We start from the raw sequence: 20,812 nt of genomic DNA on the forward strand, positions 1-20,812 counted from the left end.
TTAATATAGTCGAAACGGTACGACTTACGAAACCAGTGTCTTAAGTGGTACAATCTATAGCTTAAGTCGTACTACCTAGTATACTGCAATTGGACAACATGGATAATTATCAGATATTTATTATGAATATGTATATATACATGTCTGTTATTCAATTAGCACATGCATCACACACATATTTTTTTGTTTTTTTGTCAACACCAGCACAATCATCATGCACCCAGACTTTACATTCCAAGCATTGGATCATATTTTCCTCCCGATTTTCTGTACAAATTGAACAAAACCATTCACCTTCAGTTGTTTAAATCGGTGTGGTAGATTATATTTTTCCGCCTATTGATAAGCAAGTTTTCTGAGTTCAGTTGCAGTAAGTCCAAAAAAATTTGCTTCTAGCTGAAGGGCGTGTGCAACCAACTCTCGTTCCATATTTTGAGTCAGATCCTTAGGCCTTCCAAATTTAACGTTCTTATTTAATCCTTTAAAATGCCGCCGTAAAGTTGGTTTTGGAATTCCATTATTCTATGAGCTTCATTAAAACCAATAACACCTTCCGACAATTTGCTTAACGCCTCTTTCATGTCATCATTTTTCAACGATTATATATTCGCTTTGTCATATTAATGGCCTAACAAATAACAGAAAATAAAATTAAAACATGAAAGTTTGTACAAAAATCGGTCAAAGCAGGAATATCCTACGTCGTACCAGGTACGAATTAGGCGTCTCCTAAAGGTACAACTTAAGGCACAGTGTAAATCAAATGTAAAATCAAGATAACCTCAAACTAATTCAACGTATCAGGTTTTAGTTTCGTACAAAGGATTCTTAACTTCTACAGAATTTATGTTAAAAAGGGCAATCATTTCAGTAAGTATATACTTGAAAAAATTAATTTCCAAACATATGTAAAAAATTATAAGAAACAATGATAAACTTACTTAATAAGAAAATCTCACACAGGACAGCTTAACTAAACAAAAAAAAAAACGTGCAGTCATACGCGCAGTGCAAACAGATACTAACTAGCCCCGACAGCAACGCCACCAATGTATTACCGGGAAAATCGAATGGGAGTACGACTTAGGCACCGGTACGACTTAAGCAACCTTACCCTACATGTACAGAATGATTTTTCAATTAAAAAAGTAAAAGTATCACGTCAATAAAATTACATTTATTATTTTTTGGTACATTTCATAATATCTAGTGAACTTTTTGATTAGTTTCAAAATATATTTCATCTATACATGGTAAATTGATATATGCGGAAAGTTGGTAGTTTTTTTTTAATAATAAAAAATATTTGTAAGTCGTATGGGGGAAAAAGTAACGCTTTGAAAAGGCAAGTGGTAACACACTGTTACAGCTTACTTTAAAAATGAAATTAAATGAGTATAAGTAATTAAAATTTTTTTCAATCAGTATGAATGTGTGTAATTGAATTTGCTCGTCCGACAATTAAATAAATACCTCTTTTCTAGAGTGAACTAAGGTTATGTTCTGAATTACATATGGAGTTCATAAAATGTACAGTTTTAAGTAACGTTTAATATAGAATTTAAGCGCTCTTCGTGCGCGCATAAGCATTACTCGAATGGAGCCTAATTATTTTATGGATGTTCATGAAACTATTATTATAAAAGAAGAATAATTGAAAATGATGATAATGATTAAGTAGAATATTATTGTCGTGTAGCGTGGTACATGCCCTTTTCCAAATATAAGCTCGGCGAAGAATGGACACAATGCTTAAGCTGCAATGAAAGGGCGCATAAAGGTTGTGGTAAAAGCGATCACGCTAAATATATTATATCAAAACTGTTATGCGGAATCATCGATCGATTAGTTAAATCTTATTTGTACCTAATATTTAATAACAAAATATATTTTATTTATTGTTATATATATATATATATATATATATATATATATATATATATATAAATTCAAAAGAATAGTTTATAATGATATGTTTATTCCTGTAACATTCCATTAAAAAATGTTTACAATTTGAGCATTTTCACTTATGAAACAACTTGTGTCCCAGTCCTATTATTACATTTTACCTGCACGGACACGGGGTAAAAAGTAACAAGTGCTCATTATTTGAGAAACGTCTGTAATTTATTTGACTAAAAGTGTTTCTCAATGTGTTCATTCGTTCTTCATAATTCAGTAGTTGCTTCTGTAAATTGAATTAAAAATTTATATAGATATTTTTATTATTTATTGGACATATTTCACATTAGTCATTAACATGTTACAAATACCCCTGGTCTCCCCTATGCTACTCCGACAAAAAAGTGTATTACATTATAGTTATTATAAATTAATTCAAGAGCTTCATTTAGGGCAAATGATGGAAAAGCAGAAGATTTGGAGTAAGTGCAGTATACATGCAGTGAAACAATATTGTTTATAATCCTACAAATAAAAATTCATAATTATCAAATTATTTATCTTGTTATCTCAGCATAAGATGCGAAAATTAACTCAAAGGTCAACAACGTTGGTCCAAGGTCTCGATGATAAAATCGTTGCTAGGGATGAACTGGAGAGGTTTCAATTCGATCGACCAGTTAGTTTGCAGCGTCGAACGCGCGAGAAGTAGGAAGGATTTTTCCAGTTTTCAAGCGAACCTTTTTGTTTTTTCCCATATACATTGTATCGCCGAGTCAAAGTAGACTTTTAATTGCAGCCTCTCGCATACTTCAGAATGCACTTTAGATTTTCACGGAAGCAAGAGATTTCCACCCCTAATCACCAATGGCACTTTGCCGTACAGCGAGTAATTTGCATAAATCGCAACCGCTCGCGCATACGCATATATATGTAGTATAAGGAGCGCTCCGCCTAGGAGGTTTTTCGCGAAATGCGAGTTAAGGAGCGCGAGCCAAGTGGAATTAGACTAATAATCTGGGACTCTGTACAGGATCTTTCCCTTAAATCGTCCCGCGCAGCCTCAACGTAATAATATTTCATTTATCCTCGTAAAAATAACACACGAATCTTTTTCACAACTCATTTTACATCCAAAAGAATTATACGAGGCTAATTGATGTTTTTTCTGTATACAGTTACGAGAATAAAGGAACGAACACTGGTCCGAATTAAGCTAAACACTGCAGCTTAGCTACGTCGAACGGATGAATAAAATCGAATAGATGGAAATTTAGATAAAATATGAAGTTTATTCAGTAAAATCGGTTAATACGGAGAGTAAGATAAAGGAAAGAAGTTAATATAATTGAAGGATTGCCAGCTGCCACATATCACTCACATTTAGTATACAAAATAGCCATACGGAAATGTAAAAAGTAAAGAATGTAGGAAAGAAATTATGGAAAGGAGTTGAGAATCTTGTCAATAAGGGGAGAAGGAAAGACACGATGAATAGAGATGATAATAAGCGGGAAGGAGAACTAGGATTTTACTATTAAATCCCGTAAGCACGAATACTCTAGTTCGACTTTGGTTACTCCTCGTCTCGCCGAAATTAGGAAAGAGCCGTGACTCGATGAATCGCAGGTCGGGTAGGGAGTGTACGTCACTTTAAAATTCTCCTCCTTTTTCGTATCCTGCCCCTCTTTTCCCTCATAATTCAAGCAATCCTAATCAATCCTTGTCCCGTGTTGTTCATCGAAGTTGGCACCAAGTATAGTGGCAGTTGACATCCCTTTGTTACTCAAACTTGTGTTTCTGTCTATGAATTGTTGCGGAGTACGAGTTTCCTGCTGTTCCTCGGAGGTTTTTGCAAGGTTTGCATCAGAGGTGGAATTATAAAGGAGTATGAAAAGAGGACACCTTACGGGGGGATAGTATCACGCACAATCATGGGGTTTGTACCAAATGACGAGAAAAATTAAAGAAATGTCTATGGGGGAAAGGCATAAGGTGAGAGTACGCGGTCGCTATGAGTACGTACCTGCAATTTTTTTTTCTCTTTGGTGGATTGGTCCACTAGTGTTAATTATAGCGACATACTGACCTAATTATGGCATATGTTAAAATTGTATCTGTGATATACATGCATCATGACAGTAAGGTAAGAAATTTGAATTCTAAGTATATTGATGTTATTTTCAAGCGAACAAAGTTAAGCTATAATCAAAACATATGAAGTATTTAACAGTTACCGTTGTATAACAGTAATCACACGTATTTCCTGCGTATTGTACGGGAATAAGTTCGATAGATCATTGTGCCGCTGATACTTAGTGAGAGAATACCTTTTTAAGAAGTCCACTGATAAAGAGTACGTAGACAGAGAGTACACATCAATGAAGTTCTAATCGACTCTCTTTTTCAAAACGAATTAGAACTAGCAACAGCAAAAAAAACTGCAAGTGCAGATAGAAACTGGAAATTACCAGGTTTAACTGGGAAAGCTATTAAAATAAACATTTTCAAATCATCGACATCTAGTATAAAGATTAGTGTCCTGAGTACCATGAATTATATGTGGAGCCTCCAAATACTGATTAGATCCAACACAATTTTTGTCGCAGTTGGTATCGTGAAGATTGCACTATATATGCAGAACGTGGAGCATTTCACCGTGATAATTGTGAAGTGCGAACATTTAAATTAATCCGTGCGTGGTCTTAGAAAATATTGTGCGTACTCTTAGCAGTTGCTGCGGTCAACAGTACGCACAGGTCATACTTTTTTATTATTATTATATTTTTTTTTCTATGCACAAATTGATGTTTTTGTTATGGTTATAGTTAGCTAATGTTTTAATGTTTCCACAGTAGAAATATTTAAATTTAAAATATATTTTGTTACATTGTTTCGTTATATATCATATTAAGTGCGTACTCTTACCCTCCTTTCCCCTATATAACACGTTGGACGCGATCTCGCTAACGTCATGACTTGAAAACTCGAAAACTCTATGGGACATTGAATGGCACTAAGTGGGAGGAACAAAAGTGAGCTTCGTAACGGATCACCAGGTTACAATATTTATACATATATATATATATATATATATAATAACAAGTCTGATAAGCTTTGAAAAACACCACTGTTCGCTTTACGAAATAAAAATTGCCGTGCAAATTTAGGGACCTAAAATCAAGCATATTAAACAAAGAGTGGTGGAAGAGAAACAAGAGAAGCCGCCGATAGAGCCGAAGATGAAGAAGCTGCGGAGGTACAGAGTTTGCCGCACGGGGAGGACTGGCGCTGTTACTTCGCTTGGGAATTTTTCTTTGTGAGAAGTTTTTAAACGTGCGAGTCTCGTCGAGTGACTGGTGGAATAAGGGGGGGGGGGGGTGGTTAGGAAGAGGAGGAGGAGAATTGAAGAAGAAGAGATTCGATACGCGCGCGGTTCGACGTTCCGCGGCAGGAAGTCCGCAAGAAGAGAGGATGAAGAAGAAGGTTGCGCGCAAGACAGGCGGCGCGGCTGCGGCTGCGGCGCGTGAGAGTCGACGAGAGTGTGAGAGGGGGGGGGGGGGGGGCCCGTTGATGGAGCGAGGTTGGGCCGGACGGGCCAGGCCGGTGTGTCTCATCATGGCTGAACGACTCGGCGACCGCACCGCAGCAGCAACAGCGGCGGCAAAGGCCCAGAGAAATAACCTGTGCAGTCAAGCCGCAGATCCTCCCGATGCTTCGCCCCGTGCAAAGTGCCAAGGATATATATATATATATAAGCGCGGACGAGTCCGACCAGAAAGTTCTCTCTCTCTCTCTCTCTCTCTATTACTCTCTTCATTGTAGCCCATATATTTTTCGTCAAAGAACTCTCTCAGCCACACCTCCAAGTTCCTATATATATAGTATACCTAGCAGTCTCCGTTCCTCAGACCCAAGAAACGCCAATTCCCCCCCTCTGAAAATCGCTCTCGGTCATTGTATAGCGGGGACCGTTGGCACGCAACAGCATCCTCCAAAAATCTCCAATTTTCCTCAAATTATCGAGTCGACTCTGCGGCACCGATAATTACCGTTTGACGCAAGGTGTTCTATATGTCGCCTGATTGCGTCACTGTGTGTATATATAAAGAAGGGAGAATGCGAGATGAACGAATGTGCATGTGTGTGTGTGTGTGTGTGTGTGTGTATGAGTAAAACGAGCGAGTATAGGGAAAATGGATAAAGCATATATATTTATATAGGGAATGCATGGATGTAGCGTTAAGGAAGGGGAGGAGGAGGAGGGGGGGGGGGGGGGGGAGTGGAGAAAAGAAGCTCGAGGAGAGTCGGTGCTTTGGCACGGTCGTGCCATGGATAATCAGGCGAGGCGGGTAGCACCATCGTAGCTTATCGGTTCGAAGAGCACGTCAAAGAAGAAGCGAGGGCTGTACTACTTGGAGGAAGGCGATACCGGCTGCTACCTCTCGCTCTCCTCTCGGTTCCACATACACACAGAGCCGGCTAAACGGAAAATCCGTTTATGGAACTAGATGGCTCCGATGTTCTCGTTAAGCCTCGCTGCCTTCGTGATAACGGCTAACATCGGCCAACTCTCGATAATTTTCAACGATCCTGCCTCTATGTACCTACTGCACAAGCCCACGAGCTATACACACCACACACGAAAGAAGGAATCGAGCTCGGTGCACAGGGCTTTGCGAGTCTAAACTTTTCCTCTGCAACGCTCTTCGCGTGCATTATGTATCAAAGATCCTTTTCGTTTCATTAATTTTTCAACATTCATATATATATATATATATATAAATCATTGATATAATTTGTAGCAGTATTTTCCGCCTGTTTATATATATACACACACAAGGTATGGTGTGATTCTGCGAGGGTTTTTCTTGGCAATATAAGGTGGGAAAAATGGATCGTTATTACACTGCTCGATTCAGGTATATATATATATATATGCAGCTGTACAGGAAAGAACGAAGGAACGAAGGAAGGAAGGAAGGAAGGAGGTCTGGAGCTGTCGAGGCTGTTTTAGCAAGCAATTATGGGTCAAAGCGAGGGTCCTTGGACGTGGGTTCGCGTCCCTAGTTGGAGTCCGTAACGAAGCTGGATCGGGGCGGCAAACTAGACCGACTTCGCGTTAGCTTCGGTGCTTCGCTCTCCTAGAGCCTCGGCTGTCCTGCAGGACTTGGCTCCGTCGGTCTGGAAGATCGCGCTGCCACTCGTCTATGTATACGCCAGCTTCCACACACACCGATATATCCTTAACCACCCTGCAACAGCTATCGTATCTCGCATAGCGCATCCTCTTAATTGCGTTCCTAGGTCATCTTCTCTGTTTCAAATTACCCTTCTCTCTCTCTCTCTCTCCCTACTTGGATCTCCTCTCCATAAACCACCGTACTCGGGCAATATATTATATAAGACTGTCTATTGAGACGTAATGGAGCAAAATTTCAAAATTAAGATTTTAGTGCGGTTATTTTTTCAGAACGCTCGATCTTGGTTCTCTCTACATATATATATATATATATATATAGATATAATTGATTGGCTCTCGCGTTAGAGGGATCCCATATCCTTTGAGGTCTTTTCAGGACGAATACAACATTATGCGGGTAGGTAGTTTTGAACGTGTAGAAACGCAAAGGGCTCTTTGCTGTTTCCAGGGCTACACTATTTCCCATGTACACATATATGTATATATATAGAAGATGGAAGCCATTAACGATCATCACGTGGCCATAACCCTTCTTTGGCAAGAAATGCGACGAAACGTAATATCGTTGGTGCGATAGGTATCTGTGCTACAATTAAAACTTAAAGTATAAGATCCAAGCTTTGACTTTTGGAGCTCGGTGCAAGTACCTTTAAGCAGAGAGGGGTGGGGGATGGTATAGTTGGGTTAGAGCCTTCGTTTTTGGAACGACGAGCGGTACAGGGCTGGGTAACGTGGCTATATATATATATATATATAGAGGGAGAGCGAGAGAGAGAGAGAGAGAGAGAAGGAACGAAACTCTACTCTCCCGCTGGGCTCGCGGGGGTATTAGAAGAGCGAGGTAGCTAGAGAGAGAGAGAGAGAGAGAGAGAGAGAGAGAGAGAGAGAGAGAGGGTGGAGTAGAACACGAAGCTCTCCTTGCTCGAGGAAGTCGGTCCTTCTCGAATGCAGCGATGCAGGTAGAGCGTCTCTCTCAGCGTGACCGGAAGTGACGGGTCGAGCCCGGAACATGGCGATCTCGCGATTCCCTCTTAACGGGATATATCGCTGGATCGATCGTGGGGATCGACCCTATGCTGTGCTGTACCGTGCTTTGCTCTCTCCTCTCTACCACACGTCCCTCTCCCCTCTCTCTCTCTCCTTGTCCCTCACTGTCCCCAGATCTCACCTACCCAGTCGCCCGTCTCCCTTCGACACACATACACACACACACCTGCCCCAATACCCTCTCGCGTACCCCCCCCCCCCCCCCCCAACCCCAGCATATATATACGCGAGCGATCACTGACGCACTTGCATGCAAACCCCAGCTGTCTCTTATATTCCATGGAGCGTTGCAGTAGTACCCTCTACCGATCTTAATCACTCGTAGATTCCTCCTTTGGCTTTCATCGATTACATAGGCTTTTAGGACTCTCCACAGCCTCTCGCTACACTCGCATCGTTCCTCTCCTAAATACAGTCTTCCCAAAACCTTCGTTCTCTTCTCACGAATTAATCTAACGAGATTCGAAGAGAGAGAGAGAGAGAAGAAAAATCAGATATTTTGCAAGTTTACATTAGTAGATTTGCAGTTATGTCAAAAGGCTGGACTGTATCTTGAGAGAAGCTTCCGTATGCATATATACCAGTGGTTAACTGTAATTACGTAGGAAAGCCACAGGATGGAATAGCCCATATTAACACGTTTGCAACCGACGTGGAATCCAAGAGACACGGGTCCGACAGAATTTAGCCTTTACCGCAAGATTTGGCAGTATCATCAGCCAGTAACTACGCCATTATTCCAATCCTAAATAGCTCCGGAGAAGGTACTGACGGTGTCTGATCCTTGACATTCCAAAGGACGCCTATCCATTAAAATCAGGGTAGGAATTCATTCACCTTCGAGCGGCAGGATCGTTCCAATTTCAGTCGTGCGATTCAGAGCCCGATGCTTGCCAATGGGGCTGCACCCTCCGTGCATGTCCTCCTTTCCACCCCCTAAATCTCCCGGAAGAGGCCTCTCACCTTCAAAACATAATATCATCATCCTCACCGCTCGACTGCGAGAACCAGTCTTCCAAAACTCGACATCGTCCGAGCCAGAGAGGAGATGAGACGATTTTTCCAATTAATCGCTTTGAAAACTTTTCGACTCTCCCTAATTTTTCTCCCGCGGTTCGTTCGTGCACAGCTGCGTCGCTACCCACGCCTCCGTAGGAACCCTTCTGCGTCGCGAGACTGAGTATATATATATATATATATTATATAGTACGCGGTACGGGAACTAGTTGAGAGAGAGAGAGAGAGTAGACGTTAGGGGGGGTCGTCTATCGGAGTGTTTCGTGGATAGGGCGAGGGAGAGAGAGAGAGGAGGAAGGATTTGGAGGCTCTGCGACTAGGCTCGCACGTGCGCTCGCGTGCACGCAGACACCGATAGGGATTTACGAGCGGTTTCAGGCAATCGCGAATAGAGATTAGGCCGGTAATTAACTATGGATCTGGTCTGTAGGCGAGCTCGCGAGGCTAGCGGTAGTGCAGCAGCGTGGTGTAGTCTCGATGTTGGTAGTGGTGATGGTCCTATATACACAAGTGACCCCAGTTCGCGGAGCTCCCGCACAGTCCTCCTCCCTTTACATGGGCCAAATGTTATGTGCAGCCGTCGTCCTTCCCGCTGCTTTACATGTATAGCTGTAGCGAGCGGTATATATATATATATATATATATATAGAGAGAGAGAGAGAGAGAGAGAGAGAGAAGTATATAGCGCGAGGAGAGGCAAGCCAAGTCGTGGCAAGGCACATGCTTGTGTGTGCCCTAGCTATATACATATATATAGCTATGGGCATGGGCATGCCAACCTCGCATACAGACGCTTCGCTATGCTTGGCTGGAAGCACGTTAGGTTCCACGGTGGCACGGCTCAGGCTTTAGATTAGGTAGCGCAGACCTCTACTACGCTCCTGCCTGCCACCCACACACACCACCAATCTCGCCCATCTACGTCAGCTACTGCATGCTAGCCCCAGAGAGCACTCCCCCCTCCTATACACGTTTACGCTCCTCTGCACTGGCAAGTTCTTTAGCCTGCCATGCCATTGCTTAAAATCTTGCGAGCCAGCGGGACGCTATAGAACGCTTATTATCAGTCGGTCCCTGCTAAAAGCACTGCTTACACTGAAATATTGGTTTCAAGCTGCTTCCAAATTCTCCATTAGCTTTCAACATCTCTACTCTTCTCTCTTTACTCAAATCGATCAGTTTCTTTTTTTGCAATTTTCCAGTTTCGCGAACGAGACGAGGCTCGTGATAAGAAAATGATAAGATTGGCACTGGGAGGATACTCGAGGTGTCTATACCAAATACACACTGTGATTATGGAATTGTAAGGAAAAGGGGGGATTCATCGATTTCTCCGAATATCTTATCTCGAATAATTATAATTAGTCGACGTCTCGTTTGGAACGTCAAATCGCAGTGCAAACTCAAATACACTTATTAACATACGATATCTAAGGCAAACATATATATATATATATATATATATACAAATGCGTGGAGGTTCTCCAATACTCGAATGTTCGCCAACGCGTTAATAAGACTCGCTCAATCGAAAGGAAAGAGTAGCGTACACTTAAATATATAAATATATACCTGGCACTAATTCGCCTACGACAGGGCTAAAATTTCTCAGCAAGTGCACCATTGCCATTATACACACACACACACACACATATATATATATATATATATATAGTAACACTAATATGTTTATTGTTATAGGAAAGGCAATCCGGTTGAAACGTTAATGCGCTACTATATTATATACGCACGTGTCTTACGTAAGCCAAATGCCACTGTATCTGCCAGTGCGCTACCCGTTATACGCGCTGGGCTCAACCGCTCTACCAGAGCAGATTCTGCCGCCACACACACACACACACACAACCCCTCGTAGGTTCCGTGCAACATAGTGATTCGAGCGTGCATGGGTTCTGTGCGAGAGAACGTCCACCGGGTTGCTGGATCACACACACCGGTTTACTAATGTAACGTATATATATATATATATAACTGGTAGAGCTATGTACTCTGTATATATATAACCTCGTACACATATATATATATATAGGATAGATGTGTAATGGTAGCGGAGGCTGTATAGGTTGGGTTACATAGGGTGCACCAAAAGGCGGACGTGCCTGGCATCGGCGAGGCCGGGGCACCTCGATCTCCGTATCTCGCCGGATCGACGGCTAATGCCGCGGACACCGGAGATGCGATCCTCTCTCTCCAACACACACAGACTGAGCGCAAACACCCTTCTCGGTCTGCCCCCCCCCTCCCCCCGCTTCACGACTATCCCGCCGGTTCTCCGCAGAGCAAGCTAGCGCGCACGTAAGCACATCCTTCCTAGCCGTTCCGCGAATTAATCGTGCTCCCTCCCTCCTCCCCTCGCCCTCCCTCGACCTTCCGTCACCCTTCTCGGCCCCTTTTGTGCCGCGAACATCGCGCCAAAGGGACGGGCGCGGTATCCTCCCCTCCCCCTCCTCGCTATTATCTCCGTCTCACTCTACCCCCCTCCCCCCATTTAATTCTGTCCTCCGCTTCTTCCTTCGCCTCTCTCTCCACCTTATATAATACCTCCCTTGTTCTCACCTCTCTCTCTCCACTCCCCTATATATATATATATATATGTATAAGTGCTTTTCTCTGCTGATTCCTATATATATATATATATATATATACTTTCTGCAACGACGTCCAAAAACGCGAGGAAAATTCGGCAAGCTCGAACCAAATATCCATCCCTGATGACTGGGTATATCCTGACTACGTTGCTCCCTGGAATATTTTACCTTGGCCGGATCTACCTGATAGTCTTGGAAACTTCTGTTTTACCGAGTATTTCTTGATGAGATCGCTGCCAGCACTCGAGCAACTTAGTTGTTCGATTGTGTGAAAACTATTGCTTGTAGAGTACCGTGTAGGTGATTTCCTTACATCCACTATATATATATGTTAGGAATATACTGCTTAGAGATAATATCGCGTTGACAACCTCGCGCGCGTGTTTCGTATTGCAGAGGAGACTTTTCGAATTTTATAAATATCATTTCTAGATAGTTTCGCAAGAGTGTATTTTGGTGTTGTTAAAACGTCATTGCTCGTTTATGCTAAGGTGAAAATTTATCGAGACAAATTCCTTTTTCTTCTTCTTTTTTTTGTTGTAGGTCTTTGTCACAAGTACAAGTACGTTCCCCCCAATTGCAAGGCCAGCCGAGGTTTTCGGGTTTCAAGTAAAAATCGCTCGGCGGAAGAGACTCATTTAACGCGAGGCAAGGAAGGGGAAAAAGTTGGTTCGAGCCCGTGTACATAAGTGGCTTTTAAAGCAGCTCCTTTCAGCGCAGTGACGTTAGTTCATTCATGAGATCTCGACTGTGAATCAGTCGAAATCGGGAGAGAACTCGCTCAAAGCTCCCAGCGCGACGGATTCTACGGCCGATCGGTCTCCCTTTAATATAAATCCTCTCGGCGTAAGATACTGCTATCGCTACAAACTTAATGACCAATTTTGCACACAATTTGCATCTCGCAAGATGTTACCCTCCACTATTTAAACTGCGTGTACAACTTTTCGCAACTCATTTATCTCCCAACCTGAATTCCACGGCTCGTTCGACAATGTATCACACACACACACACACATGTACTATGTACGTAACCTCAATGAACGATTTCAACAAGATTTTCCCCAGCTACGACGCTGCACACGTGTGGACTTGGGTAAAAATTTCAGCGAAACTTTTCTTTTCCCTAAAAAAAGCAAGCGAATAGATGGAAATGCTGGAAATGCCAGATAGAGCACAGCTTTTGCACGATGACGTCTGTATATACATACATATATATATATATATATATATATATATATATATATAGTGGCGTTGCATCGTGTTATACACGCGACAAACCCTTTCCGCCTCAATACACATCAGCCCCAGAGCCGATATACGTACTATACGTATACGTACATCCACCTTCGACAAGAAAGCATCGCAACAATAACATTACGCAGCTAACACTTTGACCCAACTTTCGAATAACTTTACTCGTATTCGCCCATTGCAATCAATTCAAAGATGATTTTTTAAATTTTCTATGCTTCTGTCCTTTCGCCTTATTATTTATATGTAGGTTTATGAGATTCATTAGCGGGACGAGGAACAATGAGAAATTCGTCCAAGAAACTCGTGCGATACTCGTACGAATCATCATAATTATTCCTATCGCTAATCAATCTGATAACAATTTTAACCAGTTAACTGAGTCACTAAAAAAAAAAGACAGCCCATGACTAATATATTCGTCTTAACACAATCTTTTTGTTTTTTCTTATGTCTAGTATACTCGTCAAATTCAGTTAACTGGTTAAGAATTCCTTTTTTCACAGATAATGTCAAGTATCATTTTTTGACATTTCTTTCAGTCATCTCAAGCTTTTGAGATTAGATTTTGTAAGAAATCTGTATCACTTATAAATAAATATATATATATATAATAAAGGTTTAAGACTATTTTTCCTAAAATAAAGAATATTTGCCTAAAACTTTGATTTCACTTTCTCCAAGTAGAATAACTTTAGTATATTCTGGAAAAGGATTTAAATGTTTTAGTAGGACACCGGTGCACTGCTAAATTTTCTGTTTCCTTATCAGTGGAAGACGACGATAATTATTAGTATCGCTAATTAATCCGACGAGCAATTAACCGCAAGGATTCCTCCTCCTTCGGGTATCGTTCATTCCACTCGATTTGATTAGCACGGATTTACTTTTGTTCCAGTTGGCGAGCGGAATCGTGGAAAGCGTTTTAATCAAGGCTGGAAATCGCGAAAGTTTCCAAGGATTTCCACGTTTCGATCTTCGCGTGATCTCGAATGGTCTTGGCGGAGCGGAGGAAAAAGATTGACGTGCGAGACGTTCGCAGATGGAGAGATAAGGGAGAATCGTTGGGAGAATTAGCATCGGTGGTGGTCGTACGTGTATCGTCCTATCCTTCGACGCAGATCGACTATATATATATATATATATATATATATAGGCCTCTTTTTCGTTCACTCCGGGAAGGTAGGCATCGAGCGGGAGATTGTTTCTTCGGTAGCAAAACTGCGAAGAACTTTGAACGAGTCCGCTCGAGTTTCTAATGAGCATCCACGAGGTCCCCACAACACCACGTGCACACACGATCCTTCCTTCCTCGCTATATATATATATATATACTACCACCTCCATTCACCCAACCTGTCAAACTTTCCTTCTCTATTTCTTCTTTTTCCTCTTCTTTTCCTGCTACTGCTCCACCGCGCCTTCGTCTTTTTACTCTACGTGCAGAACCCCTCCTCCTAAGTAAGTCCTCGACCAGGATTTACTTGTATCAAAGTCAAGTCTCGACATTGAAACACTTTAAGAGCCAGCTGCTTCCATCCTATTGTGATTTCAGGATTACCTCGGTCGTTCGAAATAATAACGTATATACTTTCGTATTAGCAAGGCTGTACCCTCCAAAGCGATTCGACGACCTTTCGATCGGATATCGCTGTAATCCCTTGAAAATTGAAACATTCCATTTGTATACGCGACAAATATGTATACATCTCGTTAAATGACCCCGTATAATAATTTCTATTAGGAAGATTCAACGATGGACCAATTTACCTGCTAATTTAACATACCACAGTTTCCAGTGGGGGTCTCGCCCTCAGGAACGGTCGGAGATTATCATACATTCAAAAGTTCGCCCACCCCGATCAACTCGTATCGCTCTCTGTGCATGCACACTGCTAGGGACCTCTCTTATGCGTACATCCTCTTCAATTGTTTCGCTCCAACCTAATACCCACAGTATAGACCACACCGTACTTTTTCTCCGGGATAAATAGACAACGCGACCACGGTAACTAAATAAAACTGTGGCATATATATATATATATATATATATATAGAGAGAGAGAGAGAGAGAATTCGGTGGGTTTTGAAAAACGAAAAGAGTTTGAGATGGAAAAAGTAATTATGTCCAATGATAAAGGGTAGAACGATGATAAGTGCGTTATTCGGAGGAAATGTGATTTTCTGATATTTTCGGTAGAGAATCGAAGGAAGAAAAGGGTATCGAGAGAGTATGCTCGGTGATAGCGGTGTCCGGGTGGTCCAAAGATTTTCCCATTTTCCGAGAGCTCCTCGACGAGCTTTGGCGCCAAAACCACACCCAGTGGACTGTGTCGACGACGTGTACTACCGAGGACCTGGCGAGTTCCTGAAAAATTCCCCATGCACGTATATATAAACCCTGTCTTTCGCCTCTACGAAGACCTTGAGGTACACGCAATACAACAACAACAATAACAATGGTACCAAGAACAACAACAACGACAAAGACAGCCTCGCAATTTCCATACTGTTCTCTTCGTGAAATCGTCGAGTTCCTACATTTACCTTCCGCTACATATATATATATATATATATATACTACACACACATACATTATACACCGGATGTATCGTAGTCCTGAAAGCTGATCCCGAACCGCGTTGATGCCTTCGCCACCGAGACTTTTGGGACACGCTGTACATGGGTCGTCGCATCGTAGGTTCGCGATGGTTTGGATATATATATATGTGTGTGTGTGTGTGTGTATGTACATAGCACAGTACATAAGGGAGCTCTTTATGTGGCACATAGACGTTGGTTGGTCGGTTGGCGTTGGTTCGCTCGCTCGCTCGCCGTGTGACGCTCAAATTACCTCCGTCCTTTTCCCCCCACCCCCCCCCCCCCCACCCCCCGCCTCTCGCTCCACGCCACTCTCGGCCACCCTTACCCACGCTCTCACCCTCCCCATCAGCCACTACCGCGCAACGCACGGTCGCTCGTTGCTGTCCCTTATACCTCTTCTCTCTCTCCACGTACACACACACACACACACACACACTCACACCAGCCTCAGTGAGCCAAACTCTCCACAGCACGAATCTCCTCTATCCCTCCTTCTTCGAAACTCTCCAACTCTCTCCGTCCTCGTCCGACCAACTGCAGTGGCTCTCCGTGGGGCAATTCTCTTCCTCCCCCCCCCCCCCCTCCATCCCCTTTGCTCTTGCGTAGCTCGCTCGCCACCGCTGTGCACTATAGCTATGTAGAGGCTGTCGCTGCTACGCTGGCTGGCTATATAACGAACACCGCGCTAGATAGAGAGCTGCTTGCGGCTCTGAAACGCGGCCAGGCAGCGGCACAGGCAGACAGGCACCGCGGGTCACCGCCTTCCCTCGTCGTCCGCGCTCTCTCTCTCTCACACACACACACACACAAAGCCACATTTCCTTCCTTCTCTCTTCCCCGATCGCTCCATCTCCCTGTGCCGTGGATCCCCCTCCCCCCCCCCCTCCCTCTCCCTTGCACCCTCCTTTAACCCATCCACCAATCTCTCCCTCTCTCTCCGACCTTCGGGTCGAATCCCCCCCCCCCCCACCCCCTATAACCCCACGGCCCTCTGTCCAAATTCTCCACGGCGTAAAGGAGAGGCCAGGGAGGGAAGGGTGGTACGCTCCCTCTCTCTCTCTCTCTATATATATATATATATATATATGGTAGCAGTATACTCTCCAACCCATTTCCTCATTCCCCTCAACCCCCCTCGCGCTCTTCCACTCTCTCTCTCTCTCTCTCTCTCCTCAGTCGTTCGTCCTCACGACAGCCCCTTTGTTATTAGTCCACCGTGTACCACCCCTAAATTCACTCGCGCTGCAAACGGACAAATTTCGCGAGCGCTTCAAGGTCCAACCATAAAGAGTTTCCTTCTCTCTTCCGAAAGGCTGAACCCCCTCCCCCCTTCAGCACGGTCGAACGAACCCCCTTTAATCCCACTCATTCCCCCTTTTCTCATTTTCTCGTTTCCTCATTTTCCCGTGTCAGCCACTCGCACCTCCTTCCTTCTTCCCCGACTCCCGCGCGCGAGATAACTTTGTCCTTGGACGCATTAGCATTTTCAAGCTGTTCGAAACGGGGTCAATTATAAGCTTTAAAAGCTCTGAAGAAGAATCCATCGGTTTTTATGCTAGACGAGTGAGCGCGCGCACAGTCCGCTTAAAACGAGGCTTTATTTTCAATATAGGCCAATTGACTGTTTGCACTCTCCAAGTTGCGCGCGCGCGCGCGCTCACACTAAGCGTGTGTATGTACGTACGAGCGATTATACCGCGACGGCGCTGGTGCATTGTGCGCGGTGGGAGCTTTTTTTAGCCCATCGGCTTTAAAGAGGCTAATTTATTTTGAAAGTGAAACTCTCCGCTGGTCCGTGCGTGTGTTTCACGTAAATGTGGAGCGCGCAATCGGACGAAGGACGGGCGATATTGTTTTAAAAGTCACGGCTGACTTTAAAGAGAAGCAATGTTTCGAAATGAAAGAGTTTCTCGCTTGGCTCTCATATGCGTCTCGCAACGTTACGTTCCTCCTCTCGTCCTTTCGCCCCTTTCCTCCCTCGCAACGTCAGCTCGCCGCAACCCCTTTGTTATTACTTCACCGTTCTACCGTTCTAAATTCACTTGCGCTATAAACGGACAAATTCCGCTAGGAAGGAACTGTCGCCTCTAAAGAACCTAAACTGCACGACACTCTTACGTCTCTTCTCGGACGTATACGTACATTCTCAACCTCCTGTCCGCGAGAGAAACATTTTTTATTCTCCAAATGTGTGCCTGTGACATAGATACAGAAATACTGTGTATACGTATATATGTGTATATAGGGCTCGCTAGAAAAGTGGCAAAGTACATGTATATACTGACTCGTGCGTCTTAGAGTATGTGCTCGGTTATTATAACGCAAAGTATATGCTGCTTATATGGGGATATGTAAGGTGAAGGTACCTATATACATACCTATTAGTGTTAGACGTTTCGTCCATTCGGTCCTTGTTAAGAAATATTTTCTTTAATAATATTCTATAAAATATGTGTGTGTTCTGATATATATATATATATATATATATATCGAAAAGCAGCGTGTGCAATTGTCGGTTTCAGTAGTGCCCGAATACATATACAGAATGATTTTTCAATTAAAAAAGTAAAAGTATTACCTCAGTAAAATTACATTTATTATTTTTTGATACATTTCATAATATAGCGGACTTTTTTACTAGTTTCAAAATATATTTCATCTGAGTAATTATTTCTTAAATACATGGTAAATTGATATATGCGGAAAGTTGGTAATAGTTTTTTTAATAATAAAAGATATTAGTAAGTTATATGGGAGGCAAAAAGTAACGCTTTGAAAGGACAAGTGATAACACACTGTTACAGCTTACTTTAAAAATTGAATTTTTCATAAATTAAATGATTATAAGTAATTAAATTTTTTTCAATCAGTATGAATGTGTGTAATTGAATTTGCTCGTCCGACAATTAAATAAATACCTCTTTTCTAGAGTGAACTAAGGTTATGTTCTGAATTACATATGGAGTTCATAAAATGTACAGTTTTAAGTAACGTTTAATATAGAATTTAAGCGCTCTTCGCGCGCGCATATGCATTATTCAAATGGACCCTAAATCTTTTATGGATGTCCATGAAACTATTATTATAGAAGAAGAATAATTGAAAATGATGATAATGATTAAGTAGAATATTATTGTCGTGTAGCGTGGTACATGCCCTTTTCCAAATATAAGCTCGGTGAAGAATGGACACAATGCCTAAGCTGCAATGAAAGGGCGCATGAAAGTTGTGGTAAAAGCGATTACGTTAAACACATGATGTTAAAGCTATTATGCGGAATCATCGATCGATTAGTTCAATCTATTTGTATACCTATAATATTTAATTGCAAAATATATTTTAGTTATTGTTATATAAAGAGAATTATAGTTTGAACGAATGCTTTTTATTATTATATTTCTTTTACTCCTCTAACTTTTCATTAAACAAATATTTACAATTCAAGCATTTTTCACTTATGAAACAAGTTGCACCCCAGTCCTCTTAAATTTACCTTTGTATAAGGTAAAAAGTAACCACTGTCCATTATTTCAAAAACCTCTCCAATCTATTTAACTAAAAAATGTTTCACAATTTTTTTACTCGTTCTTCATAGTTAAATAGTTGCCGCTGTAAACTCAATTAATAGTTTATATAGAGATTTTTATTATTTACTATGTATTTTTGAGAATAAAGGTGAACATAAAGTGATACAAATACTCCCGATCTCCCCTACATTTTTTTTATTGTCATAGTGTTTATATTTGTTAAGCAGATAGTACAAAGGAAACACCAGTGTGCAGATACTGATCTATATATAGTTCAATAATAATTATTTAAATTAAGTAAACGAAATTTATTAAAGTTTTCAACTAACAAAAATATAGAAATGACCTGTCGCCATACATTGACGAGTTAGACTCATCTTCAGTTCATATGCCATTGTAGACTTTGACGCGTCTAAAATTATCATTATATATCATCTTTATTAAATGATCTATAGCAATGTAAACTTAAAAATAAAACTTTTTGTATTTAAATTTTTATGCGAGTGACCACAGGGAAATCAATTGAATAGTATTCTTCGGTCGAGTCAACGCGCATTTTATTTGTATATGTTAATTATTAACATAAGAGGTTAAAGATTGCACAGTTATAGAGAGATTTATTCACCAAAAATACAAGAGACAGTCGTACAGTACAGAGAAAAGTAAGTAGAACACCGGACGTAAGGTCACGCAATATAAACAAAATACATCGATTTAATTAGACCAGAAATTCACGTAGTGAATTTCTGTACCCTCCAAAATACAAAACTAAATAGTAACCTTATTAGGATGCAGAGGGAACATATGGAATAAATATATGGTCTTAACACTCCCACTTTCCATAGATTTCCTCTCAACAAAAAACAAAATTAATATTTTGAGAAATAAGTAATGATGAAAATGCTTGTCTCAAAAAATAAATTCCTTTTTTGATTTAACATTTAATTTTTTTCGTAAAACATTAAATTGTTCCCTTGCTAGTGGCTTTGTTAAAATGTCAGCTATTTGTTCTTTTGTTGGAGTATAAATTAGTTCAAAGAAACCTTCTTCATATTTATCCCGAGCAAAACAGTATTTGATATCAATGTGTTTAGATTTATTATGAAATTCAGGATTTTTAAGGAGCCTAATAGCACTTTGATTGTCCATAAAAACTTTTATTTCCCCTTTTCTGTGCTTCAAAATCTCAATAAATAATCGATCCAGCCAAATTAGATGTTTAATAGTTTGTGCTGCTGCTACGAATTCAGACTCTGTAGTAGATAACGCCACCGCTCTCTGTCTTTGTAAGCACCATGAAATTGTACACTCTCCCAACTTAACAACAAAACCGCTTGTTGATTTTCTAGTCCCTGTATCCCCCGCAAAATCTGCATCACTAAATGCTACCAAACTTAACTCTGTATTCGCCTTAAAATATAAACCATAATCGAAGGTTCCTTTTAAATATTTAAATATTCTTTTTACCGCATTCCAGTGAATCTTATCTGGATTTTCCAGAAAACGGCTAACTACACCTAAACTAAAAGCAATGTCCGGTCGGGTTCCAACGGTAAGGTACATCAAAGATCCTACTGCCTCTCTATAGGGTGCTTAGGTCTTCTGTATTTCTTCTCTCTTATGCACAAGTACATTTAGTTCTTGATGTT

General features: G+C 41.5%; 2 protein-coding genes across 2 annotated transcripts in view; both read right to left on the reverse strand.

The window, feature by feature from the left end:
• lobo (lost boys) overlaps nt 1-20,812 on the reverse strand; it is a 184,934-nt gene that overhangs the window by 53,233 nt on the left and 110,889 nt on the right. The window lies entirely within an intron of this gene.
• On the reverse strand, nt 20,073-20,726 carry LOC136777935 (uncharacterized). The gene has a single exon (XM_066734505.1). It carries the CDS (start codon nt 20,724-20,726, stop codon nt 20,073-20,075), a length of 654 nt encoding a protein of 217 aa, XP_066590602.1.

The sequence above is a fragment of the Prorops nasuta genome, unplaced genomic scaffold, assembly GCF_024137725.1.
Source record: "Prorops nasuta isolate Cenicafe-Biocafe unplaced genomic scaffold, Cenicafe_Pnas_1.2 PNAS00013, whole genome shotgun sequence".
Classification (NCBI taxonomy): domain Eukaryota; kingdom Metazoa; phylum Arthropoda; class Insecta; order Hymenoptera; family Bethylidae; genus Prorops; species Prorops nasuta.

Excerpts from the sequence above, each read along its gene's own strand:
- LOC136777935 (XM_066734505.1), bottom strand. The coding sequence starts at position 20,726 with ATGTACCTTACCGTTGGAACCCGACCGGACATTGCTTTTAGTTTAGGT.